Source organism: Rhinatrema bivittatum, chromosome 8, assembly GCF_901001135.1.
Source record: "Rhinatrema bivittatum chromosome 8, aRhiBiv1.1, whole genome shotgun sequence".
NCBI classification, from domain to species: Eukaryota; Metazoa; Chordata; class Amphibia; order Gymnophiona; family Rhinatrematidae; genus Rhinatrema; species Rhinatrema bivittatum.
In genome coordinates, this window is record NC_042622.1 from 180,680,155 (window position 1) to 180,698,430 (window position 18,276).

The 18,276-nt window shown below is 46.2% G+C and overlaps 1 protein-coding gene across 1 annotated transcript in view; it reads right to left on the bottom strand.

Annotated features, from left to right (window-relative positions):
• Nucleotides 1-8,112: 8,112 nt before the first annotated feature.
• The window catches only part of DDX52 (DExD-box helicase 52), a 60,098-nt gene continuing 49,934 nt past the window's right edge, over nt 8,113-18,276 (bottom strand). Inside the window, exons 10-15 of the mRNA XM_029613440.1 lie at nt 14,607-14,729; nt 12,719-12,869; nt 12,130-12,205; nt 10,464-10,535; nt 10,032-10,124; nt 8,113-8,625 (exon numbers count right to left, since the gene is read on the bottom strand). Coding sequence (XP_029469300.1) covers nt 8,532-8,625; nt 10,032-10,124; nt 10,464-10,535; nt 12,130-12,205; nt 12,719-12,869; nt 14,607-14,729 — 609 coding nt within the window. The 3' untranslated portion in view covers nt 8,113-8,531. The remainder of the gene's footprint in view (nt 8,626-10,031; nt 10,125-10,463; nt 10,536-12,129; nt 12,206-12,718; nt 12,870-14,606; nt 14,730-18,276) is intronic.

Genomic DNA, 18,276 nt, shown 5'->3' on the forward strand with positions numbered 1-18,276 from the left:
GCTATGGCATAAAGGAAAATTGGTTCTTACCTGCTAATTTCCGTTCCTGTAGTACCAAGGATCAGTCCAAACTGCTGGGTTATGCCTCCCTTCCAGCAGATGGAGTCAGAGAAAAGCTCAAAAGCACCCCCTAGATAGACCAGAGTGCTACCTTCCATCCTTCAGTATAATCAATATCAAAGCAGAATGAAGTAAATTTAATAACCAATGACTAGATCAAGCAAAACAACCTGCCCTATTGAGCTCATTTTATTTAGTTATTTATATATTTATTTTTTTAAACAAACAGCGAAAAGAACTATGTAGACGTGCACATACAATACGTCAACGTGACAAGATCTGCAAGTAGAAACAAACAACATCTGAGCGGACTCTTCTGGACAAATCATTTCTGGGCGGGCGTCTGCACTGATCCTTACTATAGGAACAAAAATTAGCAGGTAAGAACAAATTTTCCTTCCCCTGTACGTACCAGGATCAGTCCAGACTGCTGGGATGTACCCAAGCTGCACTAAATGGGGTGGGACCCAGAGAGTCCCACTCTGAGCACACTGCTGCCAAAGGAATCCACATCCAGTGCCCAGACATCCAATCTGTAATGCCTAGCAAACGTGTGCAACGATTTCCAAGTAGCTGCCCTGCAGATTTGAGGCGAGACACATTGGCTCCCAGCTCACGACACCGCTTGCGATCTGATACAATGAGCCTTAACCCCATCAGGCACTTGCCGCTCGTGACATATGTAAGTGGAAGCAATAGCGTCCTTTAGCCAACGGGCAATGGTAATCTTAGAAGCCTTACATCGTTTCTTTGGACCACTCCATAAGACAAAAAGATGATCAGACAGCCGAAAAGAATTAGTCACCTCCAAATACCGCAGAAGAATCCGCACATCTAACCTCCTCATATCCTGTCCTTGAAGGGAAGACTTATCCACCTCCGGAAAAGCTGGCAATTCAACAGACTGGTTGACGTGAAATGCCAAGACCACCTTTGGCAGAAAAGAAAGCACCGTCCGAAGCGAGACTCCCGAGTCCGATATTCATAGGAACGGTTCCCTACAGGACAACGCTTGAAGTTCCGAGACGCAGCGAGCTGAACAGATAGCCACGAGAAACACAGCTTTAAGAGTTAAATCCTTCAACGTGGCACGCTTTATAAGCTCAAAAGGAGAACCACAAAGTCCACGGAGTACCAGGTTCAAACTCCATGAAGGACAAACTGCTCACACCGGCGGGTGTAAATGTTTAGCTCCCCTCAAAAGAACAACATCTGGATGGCCCGCAATGGAGGAACCCGCAATCTTACCTCTTAAGCAACCTAATGCTGCTACCTGAACCCTGAGGGAACTATATGCCAAACCCTTCTTCAAGCCATCCTGCAAGAAGGCAAGGATGTGGACGATCGTGGCCTGGGGTGGGGATACCTTCAACCCACTACACCAGGAATCAAACACTTTCCACACCCTAACATAGGTGAGGGAGGTAGATGTCTTTCGTGCCTGTAGAAGAGTGGTAATCTCCGCCTCTGGATAGCCTTTCTTTCTCAATTGCCTCCTCTCATAAGCCGCTAGACAAAAGCGATCCGCCTGGTCTAAATATACTGGATCCTGGCGTAGAAGATTCGGTAGATTATGCAGACGCAAAGGTCCGTCCACCTTTAGGTTGATCAGATCTGCAAACCACGGCCTTCTCGGACACTCTGGAGCTATGAGAATTCTGGTCCTCTGTGAATCTCTATGCGTCACAGAATCTTTCCCACCAAGGGCTAAGGAGGAAACACGTAGAGGAAAATGTCGAGAGGCCACGGTAGAACCAGAGCATCCACTCCTTCTGACCTGTGCTCTCTTCTGTGACTGAAGAAACGAGCCGCCTTGGCGTTTAGTCGAGTCGCCATCAAGTCTAGCCGGGGGGGTCCCCCAGCGGCGTGTTATAAGTCTCATCACTTCCTCGGACAATTCCCATTCTCCGGGGTCTATCCACTGCTGGCTGAGAGTCTTCCTGAACGTTGTCCACTCCGGCTATATGAGATGCTACTATGCGGGACAGATTCTGCTCCACCCAGGCCATGAGCTGGTCTGCTTTGGAGGCTCCCGGCCGACTCTTGGTACCACCCTGACTGTTTATGTAAGCCACAGTGGTTGTGTTGTCTGATAGGATCCGGACCGACTGGTGTTGGACAAGTGGTAGAAATTGGCGCAGCGCTAGATGAACTGCTCTGGTCTCCAATCGATTTATGGACCACTTGGCTTGCATAGGGGACCATTTGCCCTGTGTTGAATGAGATTGGCAAACTGCTCCCCAACCTGTCAGGCTGGCATCTGTTGTGACTATGATCCATTGGGGCATCTCCAGTTCCACGCCCTGAAGCAAGTGATCCGGGACCAAGCCAGGCTGGCCCTTGCCGGTTCCAGCAATGGCAGGGGTAGATGGAACTCTTCCGACCTGGGGTCCCAATGGGAAAGCAGTGCCCTCTGCAACGGTTGCATATGAGCAAAGGCCCACAGGACCAACTCCAGGGTAGATGCCATAGAACCAAGAACCTGTAAATAATCCCACACTGGGGCAAAGGAAGGGTCAACAGATGTTGAACCTGAGTCATCAACTTCTCCATCCACACCGGAGGCAGGTAAACTTTGCTCACCGCAGTATCTAAGCACGCTCCTAGAAATTCCAATACTTGTGACGGGACCAGGTGGCTCTTGGCATAATTGACAATCCAGCCTAGGGAATGCAGGCGGTTCAAAACCGACCATACCGCCACCTTGCAAAGAACCTCTGATTTTGCCCGAATGAGCCAGTCGTCTAGGTAGGGATGAACTAGTATCCCCTCCCGATGAAGGCACGCCGCCACGACCACCATCATATTGGTGAAAACTCGTGGAGCCGTCGCCAGACCAAAGGGTAGGGCACGGAACTGGTAATGCTCTCCCAGCACCATGAACCTGCAGAAACTTTTGATGGTGTTCTTGTATACCTATATGAAGGTAGGCTTCTGTCAAATCCAAAGAAGCCAAAAACTCGGCCGCAATGACTGATCTCAATGTCTCCATCCAAAACCGTGGGATCTGCAATGCTCGGTTGACCTTCTTCAAATCCAGTATCGGTCAGAAGGAGCCCTTCTTCTTGGGAACCACGAAGTATATGGAGTAACGACCGGTCCGACATTTGGCTGAAGGGACGGGGACAATCGCTCCCAGCACCCTCAACCGAGAGAGAGTTTGAAGAATCACCTGTTTTTTCCCGAGGCCTGCAGGGAGACACTAGAAAGAGATCTTGAAGCGGGTGAGCAAAATCCAAAGCGTAGCCGTGATTTATAATATCTAGCACCCACTGGTCCGAGGTTATCTTGACCCACTCCTCGAGAAATAGGGAGAGCCACCCCCCGATCTCCGGAACGGAGAAATAGGCCGGCGTCCCTTTATTGGGAAGGATTATTAGGGGTGAAACTGTGAGAGACAGCATTGCGCTAAGGCCACCAATGTCTGTGACCTCGTCCACGTTTGCCTAGGAGCAAAAGAAATGGCGCTGGCTCCAAAAACGGCCCCTAAAGGCGCCCGAGGAGCGAAACAATCTGGGCTTCTCCTCTGGGAGCTTGTAGACCTTGTTGTCCCCCAAAGCCTTAAGTTGTTCTAACTCGTCCCCAAACAGCTTCCCCTTGAAAGGAAAAGAACCAAGATGAGACTTAGAGGTATCCGCCGACCAATGGCGGAGCCACAAGAACCTCCTTGCAGAGACCGCTGAAGACATAGTGCGCGCAGAGGTCCAGAGAAGATCATACAGTGCATCAGCCGTATAGGCAACCGCAGACTCCATTCGGTTAGCCTGCTCAGTCTCCCCCAGGGGAAACTCCTGGGATGTGAGCAATTGGGTAGCCCTCTGCATGAGGCTGCTGCAAACAGCGGCCCTTACCCCTAAAGCAGAGACTTAAAAAATGCGTTTAAGTAAAATCTCCAGCTTTCCATCCTGAAGATCCTTGAGCGCGCTGCCCCCCCCCCAGTCACGGGAATCGTGGTGTGCTTAGCTATGGCCATGACGGCCGCGTCCACTTTAGGAATTCTAAGGAGATCCAAAGATTCCTGAGGCAGCAGATAAAGCTTTTCCATGGCTCTGCTAACATGTAATGAGACTTCAGGCGAATCCCATTCCCAAGAAACAATCTGAAAAAGCTTTGGGTGAAAAGGAAAGGTCTGAGGCGGGGCTCGAAGCCCTGATAAAATGGAATCCCCTGGAGAGGGATCCACTGGAGTTAATGGGGGAGGGATTTCAAGTTCTTGCAGCACATGAGTTATCAAGGGGTCCAAATTCCTCCTTGCTGAAAAAGCGGAGCACCTGCTGATCATCCCCCTCCACTGGAGCAGCACTGTCCATATCATCGCCCGTATCTAGAGTGGAGGAGCCCTGAAGTCCGGGATCCGCAAGTGCAGAGGCCATGGAGAGCTCCTGATCCGGAGCTGAGCAAGGAAGTCATGGCCCAGCACTCCCCAGGTACGCCACCGATCTTGAAAGTGGAACCGGAGGAGGAACTGGATGATCCAAGCCAGCCTCAGCCTCCATATATGCTTTATGAAGCAGTAGCACAAACTGCGAAGAAAAAGGATGTCCTCTTTCAAGGCCCCCCCAGCTGTAAACTCGAGGGAGGGGCCGAATCTGGCTGTGAATCGCAGGGTCACTGAAGGCTTAAGGCCAGCGGGGAGAGAGGAGGGATATCATCTCCTTCCCAGGTCTGATCTGCATCGGCACCCGATGCAGGCAAGATGGCCACCGCTCCCGTGCCGGGGTCAGGCCTCTGCCTCTTGGCTGCTGGAGCATTAGTGGGGCCGCACGATCGTGAGGAAGAAGAGCTCCGCCCCGAAATCGGCCTCCGCGAAGGCCCCTCGCCCCTGGGAATACACCGGGAGCAGAGGCCTTCACGGGAGATCCGTGTCGACGGCTCCCCACACGCCTCACATGACGAACCACGCAGCATGAAAGCACACGAAAAATCTTAGCAGTCAGGTGAACAATTCCACCCCCTCCGGAGGCCCAGGAGATCGCGGCAGGCTAGGAGTGAAAAAAGGTCTGTGCTTAATTTGTCACTCGTGTATATATATGTATATATGTGTGTGTGTATATATGTATGTATGTATATATGTAATTTTATTTTTTTTTTCAGCCAGCTACAGGGAAAATCCAAACCTCCCTGAAGAAAACTATGATATCACCCACCAGAGGGATTGTACTTCTTGGGCCAGAGGAATTATACTTCTCTGGGCTAGTATAGAGGGGGTAGAGTGACCGGCCCACCGGTAAATATTCCCCCCAGTTCACCGGGCAAGGTAACTGTCTCCGGGAATAAAGGCTTTAGGGCAATGCCCTGCCTGGCCTCCCCTTAGAAAAAAACTCAAAGAATTATTTTCTTTTTTTTTTTAAACCAAGGTTGATTAGTCAAGAGTCAGAAACCAAACCTGTCAGAAGGAATATGAATCTGTAGAAAACTTGACAAGGATCAGGACCGAAAGTTATGCTCTCTTGCATCTGCTGGAGTCAGAGAGATACTGAAGGATGGAAGGTAGCACTCCAGTATATCTAGGGGGTGCTTTTCAGCTTTTCTCTGACTGCATCTGCTGGAAGGGAGGCATAACCCAGCAGTCTGGACTGATCCTGGTACATACAGGGAATGTCCTATGTTTTCTGAAACATCTAAAACCAATGCTACACCACTACAATCCCTAATTTGCTCCAGCCTTGACTACTGCAACTCACTTGTTGGGTTCACCTAAAGCGACATTAAAACCACTACAATTGCTGCAGAATGCAGCAGCTAGAGTCCTGACGGGCAAAAAGAAAACAGAACACATCACCCCTATACTCAAGTCTACACTGGCTTCCGGTGAACAAACAAATTTAATTCAAAGTACTAACAGTACTATACAATGCAATATACAAAGTAGATAACACCACACAGCCTTTGACAATGTCATTCACTTACACGGAGCACAACGTACAACTAGAACAGCAAGTAAAATAAATCTAGTAATTCCCTCACTCCCAGTAGCCAAATTATCCACAACAAGAAACAGAGCAATATCTATTGCCGGTCCAAAATTATGGAACTCTCTACCAGAACACCTGAGCTCTCAAAGTAACTTTAAATCCTTCAAAAAAGAGCTCAAGATGTGGTTATTCTTACAAACACACAAGAATGGCATTGTATAACATCTCAACAAATATAATACATACCTTCTTCGGGTATGCAATAGCGAACATAAAGCTAGGACTATGAGTTAAAATAGGCCTATAGATTACATACAACACATGATTAGATCCTCTCCCCCCCCCCAGTTTACCTGATATGTTTAATGGTCTTACCTTAGACAATGTGTAAGATTGATTAGATATGCCAATAATAAGAGAATTTGAGCAGTTTCTTTTTAATTTCTTAATTTTGTTACTGAGACCAGTTACTGTTAGATGTAAGGTTGTGTTTTTGATGTTAAATTGTAAAACGTATGAAGGAGCAAGCGTGTTGATTACGTTCTATGAGTTCACTTATTGTTATGTAATGGTTGTTGATGATGTAAACCGGGATGAAGGCAGCTAGCTATACTCGGTATATAAAAAGCTTTAAAATAAATAAAATTAAATGTTATATGTCTTATATGCTGTGTCATTTCTTATGTTATGTCCTCATATCCTATGTGGGAACAACAAAGAATAGATGCCCAAGGGTCTTTTCCAAATCTTTAATTAGTGGAGATGTAAATAATTAGTTAAAATGCTCAACTCGCGCCGAGTTTCGCCACATTCCAGTGGCTGCCTCAGGGGCTTAAATCAAAGCACACTGAACAAATATATTAGTTCCAAACACGCATCCACAGTACAAACGTATCTTGAATGCAAACTGTATCGCTTAAGCCTCTCTCGGTTCCATTCTCTAATGGTGCTGCATACATGTATCTGCACATCAGCGTACACTGTCTCCACTCGATTCAAAGGAAAAGCTTTTGCTTTGTACTGCGGATGCGTGTTTGGAACTAATATATTTGTTCAGTGTGCTTTGATTTAAGCCCCTGAGGCAGCCACTGGAATGTGGTGAAACTCGGCGAGTCGTGACATCACATCTTGAGTGGCCCAATTGCACGCACAGGGGCCGCTTTCGCCCGTGCGATGCGTCTATCTTCACGGGCAGCTGGAGGCAGGGGAGGGGATCCGCGGTCCCTCGTCGCCAATGTCCGTCTCCGGAGGGGGGCTGCAAAAAAGTAAGTCGCTTCGTTGCTTTTCGCGCCTCGCTTTGGGAGGAGGGGAGAGAGGACTGGAAATCTCGAGCGTAGGATTGCCTGTCCTCTCTCCCCTCTCTCTTGCAACTATTTTTCCGCTTTTCGTTGCTTCGGGAGGAGGGGAGAGGACTGGGCTGCACTAGAGACCAGCACCCATGGACGCGGCCAGGGCAGGTGAGTGGGGGCTGGGGGAAAGTTTGCCACCTACCCTTACCCCTAACGCAGGGGGTAAGGGTAGGCGGTAAGTTAGCAGGTTAAACGCGCGGCAAAACGGCAGGGTAAAAAAGCGAGTCAGGGCGCGCGTTACTGTATGGGAGGGAATAGCTAATTCGATCGTTTACATGTAATATACATGCCGCGGGCAGAAGGGGTTACCCGGTGATTTAAGGACGCGGTAAGAGTAAGTTAAAGGGGATTGTGTATCACAGGAAGGGCTAATGCAGCCGAAAAGTAGGTAGAAAGCGGGTTAGGAGCAGGGTAACCGCGGCCGCACTTTACTGTATTGACCTGATAGTTAGGGATTTCCATTGGTTTGCACAGCTCAACTTTTGATTGGTTGGTATTTGAGTCGTGAGTACGTTTATAAGCGTAAATCTTTAAAATGGTGGATCTCTTTGGAAACGCCTTAGCCACAATGTTGTAGAAGAGAAATTTGTTGGTTTGCAAAGACATGTATGTATTTTCGTTTAGTTTAAATTTTTCTAGATGTTGTACATCAGCTAGTATTTTAATGCTATTTGCTTTATTTTTAGAAAAGATTTTCCAAGCCCCTGATGAAGGTCACGAAACACACTGCATGTCGGGCAATGCAGAGCATACAAACCAGTGCTGCTGTGACTTTGAAATGACCAGTGTCTTTTGCTTAACATTTAATATTGGGTTTCATTAGCAAACATTTCAAAACGGTGGCGTGTAACTTAAAAGGCAATAAGTGAAGAACCCTGTGATTACACAGTTTGGAGCGGGCATTTTGTAACACTTTGGCAACAAATAAGTTGTTATTGATATAAGTGAACATACGAGAAACACACATGCATAATGCCCTTGGCTCATCTGAGAGTTTTTTCACTTGCCTTATTATTGGCTTTTCTCTAATTGTGAATCACAGTAATTGACAACTACTTACATTTTTTACTTTTTTTTTTTTTTTTTTAATTATTCAAAAAAGAAAAAAAAACCCCAAACATTTTCAGGGTTATAGTCCTAAACTGTGAATCCATTCACTGATCATAAGAAGAAAGCACCTCCCATAAAACTAAAAATATCTGGAAATTCAGCTTTCTATTAAACTTTGCACCCGAGGCTGGTTAGTAGCAGGCAAGTCCTGAATGTTTTTCTTCTCTTTACGATTTTCCTGGCTCATTTTTCTGTTTAAAAAAAAAAAAAAAATTACACAGATACATGATGCTAAAATAGAATTAATCACATCAGCAACTACTATCTGTAGGAAAATGGAAAATAAAGTGCCTTGGCAGCACCTTGAGTAGAAATGCTGCAGAGACAGCATTCAAAGGTGGCACTAAATGACTGGGACTCTTAGTGCCAAAGGTGGCACTAAGAGTCCCAGTCATTTAGCAATAGTGACACTTAGTGGTCAGATTTAGGCCCGTGATTGCAAGGTTCCCAGAAGACACACTGGTGCGTAAGCCCCATCTGAGGACAGTCACTGGAATGACTGAACTAAGTGAGGTGGGAAGGGTATAGAAAACAGGAGACAAATGCCCAAGTAGCTGCAAATAAAGTCTCATGACACTGTTGCTCTACTGAAGCTGGTTCTGATTGAGCTGGAAGTCCACAGGAGCAGGCTAAAATTTAAATAAAGTGCTTTGGGATGCTCAGTGGACTGTTCCAGTTTATTTTATTACACCACCATCTGCGTTGCCCCGGAAGAATGGAAGGGACACTGCACTGTCTGCCTTCCTGTATTCTTCAAAACTCACGCTATAATTTTATTTTTAATAACATTTTTTATAGGTTTATTTTATCTCCCTTATGCTCCACAGCAGGTGCTGTGATGTCAGGCCAAATTAGGTAACACAAAAACTGTACATTTTACTTCACATTTTATATTGGTACTTCAATTGCACATCCAAGCTTTGGGGTAGATTTTTAAAAAATACGTGCGCGCATCCATGTGAGCGTGCTACTCGCCCGCACACATGGACGTGCAATTTTATAACATGCGATTTTATAACATCCAATTAAGGAGCGGACTGGGAGGGAACTTCCCTAACCTCCCTTCCCCTCTCCTCCCCACCCCCTAAATGTTCCCTTCCTTCGGGAATTTTTTGTTTTTTAAGTTGCTGCTCCTCCTCCGGAGGAGGAGGAGGAGGAGCAGCAACTTGCACGCGCTGGCTGACTGCCGGTCCGTGCTTCCCCAGCACAGCAGCAAATGGCTGCTGTACCAGCGGCTCCAGCCCCCACCTCTTGTGCACATAACAAGGGTTTTAAAATGCGCGCACAAGGCCTAGCCACGCGCTTAACCTCTGTATTTTATGCGTGTGGGACATTTAAAATCGGGCCATATATATATATATATATATATATATATTTTTTTTTTTTTACAAAATATTTTTTAAATACTTCTTTAAAGGAAAGAAGATTAGAGGATTTCTAAAATAAACAGGATAGAGCACAAGTGAATTTTTTTTTTTTTTTCAGTTTTTTTTCTAGCTTAATATTTTAAACAAACAAAAAAACCCTCCCATAATGCCAAAATGCTGACCTTGGAAGAACATGGATTCTCCCAGCCTGCTTGAAAAGAAACACTTACTTTCTTCTCCTGGCCTTTCCCAAGAAGTACTGAGGTGTCGTGCGGATGTGTTCCCTTCTCACAGGATTCTTGATCAATCTCTTCTTCTGTTTGCTGAAAAGAATCAACAGTGAAAGCCCAGTTAAAATACACAGAAAGATTGTCAGTTAACGTTCTCATTATGTAAACTGGTTATCGTTTGCCAAGACTTGAGCACAAAGATATTTCCATTTGCCGGGTTGTGTTCACATGCAAACCACATGGTCACAATAAACCAGCGCAGACTATCGTAACCTGCTGTAGTCTATGACAGGATCTGAGACAAGATCAACAATTACCCTCGAGGAAAAGCAGAGCAGAAAGCATGGACTCAGAGATTGCAAAAGGTAAATAAACAGATGCAGCCTGTACCTATGAGAGTGTGTTTGATACACTTTTCATCCGAGTACTCACGTTTGCAGCTTCTGGAAATGCTTTATGTAGTCTGGCACAGGACAGCCAGCTTGCTGAATAACATTGGCTATGCTGTGGAATAAAAAGGCACATGTTTGCAGCAGGGATGGGAACCAACAGTAGAATACAGTACGGCAATAATATAAATGCAGGAACTCGCATAGCCAAATTTATAAGGCAGGTGCAGGGGACCTAGCAGGCTGGATTTTCAGAGAACGGCTATGCTGGTATTAGTAACTCTTTCAATTAGACTCTGATAATAGAAATAACTAGCAGCTGGGTTTATCTGGCAGACCTTAAGTATGGTAATTACTAGAAGTCCTAGCGGAAACACAAGCACTCAAGCAGCCAGGTCCGTCTAGTGCAGGGTTGGGTAATTTTGGTTCTCAAGGGCCGCAAACCAGTCGGGTTTTTAGGATATCCCTAATGAATATGCATGAGAGAGATTTGCATGCACTCTGCCTCAGTTGTATGCACATCTATTTCATACATATTCATTAGGGATAGCCTGAAAACCTGACTGGTTTGCGGCCCTTGAGGACTGGAATTGCCCACCCCTGGTTTAACAGGCTGTGCAGGGGACCTAGAAAGCTGGCTGTTTGAGCAACCACCATGCTAGTATGGAATATTACTACAAAGCTTTGTGGCTAAACATGGGAAGAGAGTGGTCCTAAGTGTGAATTACGTTGGAGATCCTGTATATTCATTTGCCCAAGAAGGTGGAGGACACAGAAGGAAGATGACCAAACAAAAATAAAAAAAGCTGTCTTGGATAGTGATATCGCTCTTCGGCTGGTAGTTGGGATATATCTTGGCAGAATGCATGGGTCAGTTGATCTTTTCCTGCCACCATCCAGTGTTTTACTATGTACCAGCTCTGAAACTGGAACGCCAGCTCTAATTTCACACCATGTGATGGGAGGCTTCCCTTCTGCTGGGTAACACACAGATCATCAAAACATGGGGCCTATTTATCAAACTGTGATACCGTGTTAAATGCAAGCTGTTCTCTAATAGGCCCCATTAATCTCATAATGCACCATTAGCACAATTTGATAAACAGCCCCCTACGTGAAGCTGTGCTTCATTGGCCTTCTTTCCTACCCCGTATAGAAAATGCATGGTGCAATTAATTCTATAATCCAGTCGCATTAATTATCTAATACAGTAGAAATCTTTTGACATTGTATACAGTCTCAAATCTAAATGCCACAATATAAAAATTTGTTATATCTACATATTTCTTAAGTGCAGAGATGATAAATCCATTATAGTGTGTACATTTCCATCTTTAATAAAAGCCAATTGCACAGTATACTTAATGGAATACAAAGTTAATTGAGTGCATTCAAGTTATTTAATCAGGGCACTATATCACTGCACTTCTCGTAGAGGAGACAGAGTAAGCACCCAGAGGTGCTGGCATGGAACCTCAAGGTCCATGCCAGCTTCTTGCATAAAGACAGCCCTGAAAAGTAATGAACGTTCTGAATTCACCTTTCCATCTTGTATAAAGGAAAGCACTTTCCCTGTACAGAGCAATCACAGCTCGATTCCTTCTGACTAGATACAAGTGGACTTTGTCCAAAATGCACAGAACCAAAAACAGCCAAAGGAAAAAAAATAACCCACAGGAGACACTTCAGGTATAACAATTAAAATTTACCTTCGTATTAAAGGTTTATCATCTTCTGTGAAGAAACTAACCGCTTTTCCTTTCTGTCCTGCTCTGCCAGTGCGGCCTGCAAAAGGGGAGGTGATCAGTCAGGAGGAAGATCACGCAAGTCAAGCATATACTTCAGTCTATTCACACCCCTGCCACTGACCCACGAGAAACACGCGCTAGTAAAATCTTCCCGAGCTTTGGTTTTCAAACCTCCCCTCACTCCATCCACTGGGCAACATCAAAGTTGTTCTTTCTTGGCTCTGTGGATCTTGTGCATGCACACCTGCTTATTGTTTGCTTTCTCTAGGACATGTACATTAATTAGGATTACTTGTCTGATAGTTATATTGCTCTGCATTGTTCTTTGTTCGCCACCCTGAAATGTTTTGTAACTAGCAGTAATAAAAGTCTTTTGAAGAATAAATAATTTGGTACACACAATAGCTGGTCTTAAGTAGGGTTTCATTGTACTTCAGACTTTTCTTCCTAATCCAATTGGACAGCAAAGCACAATCCCTTTCTAATTTCTCTTAGCCAAAGACAGGGTAGTGTGTACACAGCACAAACTGGTCTGGTGGAGGTTGCTCACCTATCCTGTGGATGTATTCTACTGAGCTTGTTGGGAAGTCAAAGTTGATTACCATGTTCACTCCTTTAAAGTCAATGCCTCGTGCTAACAGAGCTGTGCAGATAAGGACCCAAATCTTTCCGGCTCTGAAACTCTGTATGACGCTATCTCTCTGATTAAAAAAAACATACACACACTAAATTTTCAGTAATATTAAGATAATGACCATGATTGAATAGAGACAGCCAGTTTTTTTTTTAAAAGATTATTACTGTTTACGTTCATCCTTTATTATAAGAGGTTGTGAATTTGGGAACTGCGCTTTATAAAAATTAGTTCTGGGTCAACCTGGTGGCTCATGCAGTAAGTGGTGTGGAAGTCCCCCTGTGCGATCCCGGGGGGATGGCCAGGGATGCTGCAGAGGAAGCATTTACAGCCTTTGGGAAGGCTGGGGGAACTAGCACAAGTCCTAATCGTTGATTAAGGGTGATGCCTAGTGGCCAGATTCAGGGCCAACAATTATGGGGTTGCATAAGAAGCCCCAGTGCATGGCCCCCCAACTCAGGCCCATCACTACAATGACCAGAAAGGATATAAAACAGAAAAGATGCCCAGATGATTGTTGTGAATGAAGACACCTGGCACTAGATTCCAGCCCTGGTTCTATCTGAGCTGAAAGTGCAAAGGAACAGGAGAAAACTGCCAACTCAAAAAAAAAAAAAAAAAAAAAAAAACCCAAAAAATTTTTAGTTCTTTAATTTTTTTTTTTTTTTTTTTATAGTGGTACCAGGACAGTGGGCATGTACCGTATTTTTCGCTCCATAAGACGCACTTTTTTCCCCCCAAAAGTGGGGGGAAAATGTATGTGCGTCTTATGGAGCGAATATTAAAAAAAAAAAAAAAAAATCTAACAAACCCCCCCACCCTCCAGACCCCCCCAGACCTGCCGACTTAATTTACCGCAACCCCCCCCCCCCAAGACCTGCCAAACGTCCCTGGTGGTCCAGCTGGGGTCCAGGAGCGGTCCGGGAACGATCTCCTGGGCTTCGGTCGTCGGCTGCCAGTAAACAAAATGGCGCCGACGGCCCTTTGCCCTCACTATGTCCACTGAGACCGACCAATAGCAGCGGTCGGTCCCAGTGACATAGTGAGGGCAAAGGGCCGTCGGCGCCATTTTGTTTACTGGCAGCCGACGACCGAAGCCCAGGAGATCGTTCCCGGACCGCTCCTGGACCCAGCTGGACCACCAGGGACGTTTGGCAGGTCTTGGGGGGGGGGGGGGTTGCGGTAAATTAAGTCGGCAGGTCTTGGGGGGTCAGGAGGGTGGGGGGTTGTAGTAAATTAAGTCGGCAGGTCTTGGGGGGGTCAGGAGGGTGGGGGGTTGTTAATTTAAAGGGTTGGGATGGGGTTTTTTTTTGGGGGGGAGGGGTTCCCAGAGAAAGAAAAGTTTTCTGATCTGGTGAGTGGACCGAAATGGCCCTCCCCAGACCCGAAAACAAAATGGGGAGGAAAAAAAAAGCTATGCACTCCCCTAATTTGCTCCATAAGACGCCCAGACGCAGAGCCGGTTTAGTACAAATTTTTTTTTTTTATTTTCCCCCTCTGAATCCTAGGTGCGTCTTATAGTCAGGTGCGTCTTATGGAGCGAAAAATACGGTAATTTGTTTTTTCAAGTACAAAAAAAAAAAAGACAAATACATTTCCAAAGCTACATTTCAAGCATATGGCATGAACAATAAAATAAAGAGATGACGTAACCCAAGTGACTATCACTCAAATAAGATGGACAGACTGCAATACCCTCAGCAACGCTATGTTTGTAGCATGCAATTGTTTCTCTTTCAAAGAAAGTAGCTTTTGGCTGGCGCATCTGCAGCCTTGTGCGTAGTGGATTAGGGCTATCTTGTACCTGCTGCTGTGTTCTGTCTGCGTGAATAACATCCACGTTAATACCTTCGTAGATGAGTTCATGGAAAAGCTCTTTTGCTCTGTCGATGGACTGCACAAACACCAGAACTGGGGGCATGAATCCCTGCAAGTCAAAGCAAAGGTGAGCGAACCATCCAGGAAGTTAGCACCAAAGATTATAATCGCTACCCAGTTTGGGTTAATCAAAAAGCACAACTCTCATGCCTAATCATTTACGGTACATATATTAAAGTTTTTGCGGTCATTTGCCATCAAACGAACAAGAAATCACTTGGCAATCACACTTAATGAAAAAGTTAAGTATTCTTCAAAAGAACATTTTGTTATGCTAGAATGGGAGTCATTAACATCAACTACACACTACTGAAAACGTTAACAATACAAATTTACATTATAATCGCTACACTGAATTAAACTCAGAACTCACATTTACAAAGAAATAGGAAAATTAATGCTTTACCTGATTATTTTCGTTCCTATAGTACCACGGATCAGTCCAGACTGCTGGGTTTTGCCTCCCTTCCAGCAGATGGAGACAGAGAAAAACTTGTAAGACACCCCCTCATAACCTGCTGTGCTTCCTGCTTCTCCCTCAGTAAAATCAATATCAAAGTAGTAACCACATGGTGCAGCAAAGAGTTCAGAAATTTGTAATTTGCCTTCCAAACAACCAACTATGGAACCTAATAATAAAACTGAAGAACATGTAGCTTTCTTCCGGTTTCTGGAGTAGAAGAAAAAACAGTTGAGTAATTAATGCGGACTCTCACGATAAACCCTCTGAGGGATGGGCGTCTGGACTGATCCGTGGAACTACAGGAACGAAAATTATCAGGTAAGCATTAATTTTCCTTTCCCTGTACATACCCAGATCAGCCCAGTCTGCTGGGATGTACCAAAGCTTCCCTACTCAGGGTGGGACATTGAGAGTCCCGCTTGTAGTACACCTCTGCCAAAACTACCATCATCTGGAGCCTGAACATCCAAACGGTAGTGACGAGCAAAAGTGTCAATATGCTTCCACGTCGCCACCCTGCAAATCTCTTGTGACAACAGACTGACTGACATTCAGCCCAAAAGAAGGCCTGAGTGCGGAGCGAGTGCACTTTCAAGCCTTCCGGAACCGGCCGGCCCCGACAAATGTACGCCGACAAGTTAGCCTTCTTCAACCATCTGGCTATAGTTGCCTTAGACGCTTTGTTGACCTTTCTTAGCTCCATTCCACAAGACGAACAAATGATCCGAAACCCGGAACGAATTTGTGACCTCCAAATAATGCAGGAGAACCCTCCTGACATCAAGTCGCTTCAATTCCCTAGCATGCAGAGTCTGTGAATCAATATGCGAAAATGCCGGACGCTCCACCGACTGATTCAAATGGAACGACGAAACCACCTTCGGTAAGAAAGATGGAACGGTCCTAAGAGAGACCCCCCCCCCCCCCTAGTCCGAAAAACGTAGGAAAGGCTCCCAGCAGGACAGGGCTTGAAGCTCGGACACTACGAACTGAGCAAATAGCACTAAAAACACCACCTTTAAGGTAAGGTCCTTCAAGGTAGCTCTCTTAAGAGGCTCAAAAGGTGTCTCACACAAGACTTGGAGAACCAGATTCAGACTCCATGATGGACAGACTGCACAGACTGGAGGATTCAAATGCTTCGCACCCCCCGAAGAAAACGAACCACATCTGGATGTGATGCGAGGGAGCTGCCATTAAGCTTCCCTAGAAGACATCCCAGAGCTACCACTTGGACTCGTAGGGAATTAAAAGACAAACCTTTGGCTAATCCCTTCTGTAAAAACGCCAGAATCTGAGGGACTTAAGACCTATGGGGAAGAACCCCTTGTTCCTTGCACCACAATTCAAACACCTTGTATACTCTAACATACGTCAAGGCGGTAGAGGGTCTACACGCCTGTAAGAGAGAGTAGTTATAACTTCCTCCGGATAAACTTTCTTCCTCAATCACCTCCGTTCAAAAGCCAGGCCGCTAGACAAAAGCAATCCGCCTGATCGAAAAATATAGGACCTTGACGCAGTAGGTGGGGGCCAGATGACCCAAGCGAAGAGGACCGTCCACCGCCAGATTGACTAGGTCCACAAACCACGTGCACCAGGGCCATTCCGGAGCTACTAGGATTACTTTTCCTGGATGAACCTCTATGCGGCGTAACACTTTCCCAACCAGCGGCCACGGAGGAAAGACAGAGTAGGACCTTGGACGGCCAAGGGAGCACCAAGGCATCAACCCCTTCCGCCCCGTGCTCTCGCCTTCGACTGAAAAAATGGAAGGCCTTAGCGTTCCTCTGAGTTGTCATCAAGTCTAGATGGGAACGACCCCACCTTCAAATAATGAGGGCCATCACCTCCTCGGATAACTCCCACTCCCTGGGATCGATCTACTGGCGGCTCAAGTAATCCGCCTGCACGTTGTCCGTGCTTGCGATGTGTGATGTTGCCAGGATGTCTAGATGCTTCTCTGCCCAGACCATGAGCAGTGCTGCCTCTGCGGCTACCGGACAACTTTTTGTTCCACCTTGACAATTGATGTAGGCCACCATCGTCGCATTGTCGGACAGTACGCGCACCGCTCTCTTGTGCACAATTGGCAGGAAGAATTGGAGAGCCAGTCAGACCGCCTTCGTCTCTAGATGAGTGATGGACCACTTCGACTCCTCCTCGGACCAGGTTTCTTGAACCGCCTGCGACTGGCAGACTGCTCCCCAACCTGACAGGCTGGCATCCGTGGTGATCACTACCCACAGAGGTACTTAGAGATCTACTCCTCGAGACTGGATCTTGTGGATTCTGGGGGCAGCAAAGAGATCTGGAACTACTCCGATTTCTGATCCTATCGAGAAAGTAATGTGCTCTGTAATGGTCTCATATGAGCAAACGCCCAAGGAACCAACTCTAGAGTGGATGCCATGGAACCGAGAACCTGTAAGTAGTCTCAAACTGTGAGAATCGGGAGGGACATTATGCGTCGGATTTGCTGTGTCAACTTGGAAATTCTGTCTGGCTGGAGAAAAGCTTTCCTCACCCGGGTATCAAAACAGGCTCCCAAGAAGTCCAATACCTGGGATGGGAGAAGGTTGCTCTTCGCTTGATTGACCACCCAACCCAGCGATTCCAGGAGCCCCACAACTCAGCTGACCGCTGTCTCGCACAGCTCATTCGACTTTGCCCGAATGAGCCAATCGTTGAGATACGGGTGAACGAGCACGTCCTCCCGCCAAAGGGATGCTGCCACTACCACCATCACTTTGGTGAATGTTTGCGGTGCTGTCGCAAGACTGAAGGGCATTGCACAAAACTGGAAATGGTCGCAGAGGATCTTGAAGCAAAGGAACCTATGATGATCCCTGCAGATGACTATGTGCAAGTATGCCTCGGTCAAGTCCAGAGATGCCAGGAACTCGCCCCTGTGAACTTCCGCTATGACGGAGCGCAGGGTCTCCATCCTGAAACGCGGTTCCTTGAGGGCCCTGTTCACCTTTAAATCGAGGATCGGCCAAAAGGACTCTTCCTTCTTGGGAACGATGAAATATATGGACTAACGTCCTCTTGTAAGTTTCTCTTGAGGGTCGATGACAATGGCCCCCAGACTCAGGAGTTGATCGAGTGTCTGACGCACATACCGTCCCTT